Consider the following 1,162-nt stretch of genomic DNA (forward strand, 5'->3'; position numbering starts at 1 on the left):
GCCTCCAGCTCGGCCAGCTTGTTCTGGGCGTCCTTGATGGCCAGCTCCCCGCGCTGCTCAGCGTCCGCGATGGCGGCCTCCAGGGACGCTCTCTATAGGGGAAGGGACAGTCAGCGGATAGAGGTGCCTCCTGTCCCGCCCCATTCCCACCCACCCCCCACACCCACCTTCCTGAGAGGCCCTCTCCAGGGCCCAATCCCACAGGGGCAACTCGGGGAGCAAGCCGGTGGCTTCCGGCAGCTTCCATCACAAACCCCTCACCTGGGGGGCTGCACAGCATCGACCCCCACCCCGATGGGGCTAGACCCCTGGTGTCTAGACTTTCTTAAAGGCTCTTAAGCCCAGTCATGCCCCGATTCAGAAGACAGATGAGATAAAGTGGGGTTGGGAGGCCCATTCTAGGCCTCCACCTCCTTTGCCAATGCCCTTTCACCCCATCAAGGTCCCAAGAACCACCTGAGCATCCGCAACATTCCCAGAACGATCTGAGAAGCTGGTTGTCGCCTTCCCTCTCCTGTGACTCCCACACTCTAAGATTCCTGCCCCTGCCCCACCCCACCCCCAGCTCCCTCCCTGCCCCCTACATCATCTCCTCGTCCAGGCGTGTCCCAGGGTCTGCCCTCACCCCTGGACTCGTCCAGCCCTTACCTGGCCTTTGAGCCCCTCAATCTCAGCCTGGATCCGGTTGATGCTCCGGTTCATCTCCGAGATCTCCTTCTTGGTCCGACGAAGATCATCCCCATGCTTCCCAGCCTGGGCCTGCAGCTCCTCATACTGTGGTTAGAGACCAAGAGTGAGGCCCGGGGGCACCTGAGGCCCCAGGTGCCCTCTACCCAGGGGAAAGTGCCCCCGGTGCCAGAGCCACTTGTCTCCCACCCCCACCCCCACTGAACCCCTTCTCCCAGGTCCCCAGGCGGGAGCAACCAGTGCCACCCAACAGTCCCGGGAGAATGTGACTGCTCCCTCCTTGTGACTAGAGCCATCGAGGAAGAGATGGCCCCACCATTCACCTTGATCTGGTACATGCTCTCAGCCTCGGCCCGGCTGCGGTTGGCGATCTCCTCGTACTGGGCCTTGACCTCGGCGATGATGCCGTCCATGTCCAGGGAGCGGCTGTTGTCCATGGACAGCACCACGGACGTGTCCGAGATCTGAGCCTGCA

The 1,162-nt window shown here is 62.5% G+C and overlaps 1 protein-coding gene across 1 annotated transcript in view; it reads right to left on the reverse strand.

Annotated features, from left to right (window-relative positions):
• Positions 1–5: 5 nt before the first annotated feature.
• Positions 6–1,162, reverse strand: part of LOC101646976 (keratin, type II cytoskeletal 8-like) — a gene marked incomplete at both ends in the record, with an annotated part of 3,069 nt that continues 1,912 nt past the window's right edge. Inside the window, 3 exons of the mRNA XM_045293954.1 lie at positions 6–92; positions 649–774; positions 1,011–1,162. The exon at positions 1,011–1,162 is cut by the window's right edge and continues 13 nt beyond it. Coding sequence (XP_045149889.1) covers positions 6–92; positions 649–774; positions 1,011–1,162 — 365 coding nt within the window. The remainder of the gene's footprint in view (positions 93–648; positions 775–1,010) is intronic.

This window comes from Echinops telfairi, unplaced genomic scaffold (assembly GCF_000313985.2).
Source record: "Echinops telfairi isolate 266 unplaced genomic scaffold, ASM31398v2 ScPeMD7_2458;HRSCAF=3037, whole genome shotgun sequence".
NCBI lineage: Eukaryota > Metazoa > Chordata > Mammalia > Afrosoricida > Tenrecidae > Echinops > Echinops telfairi.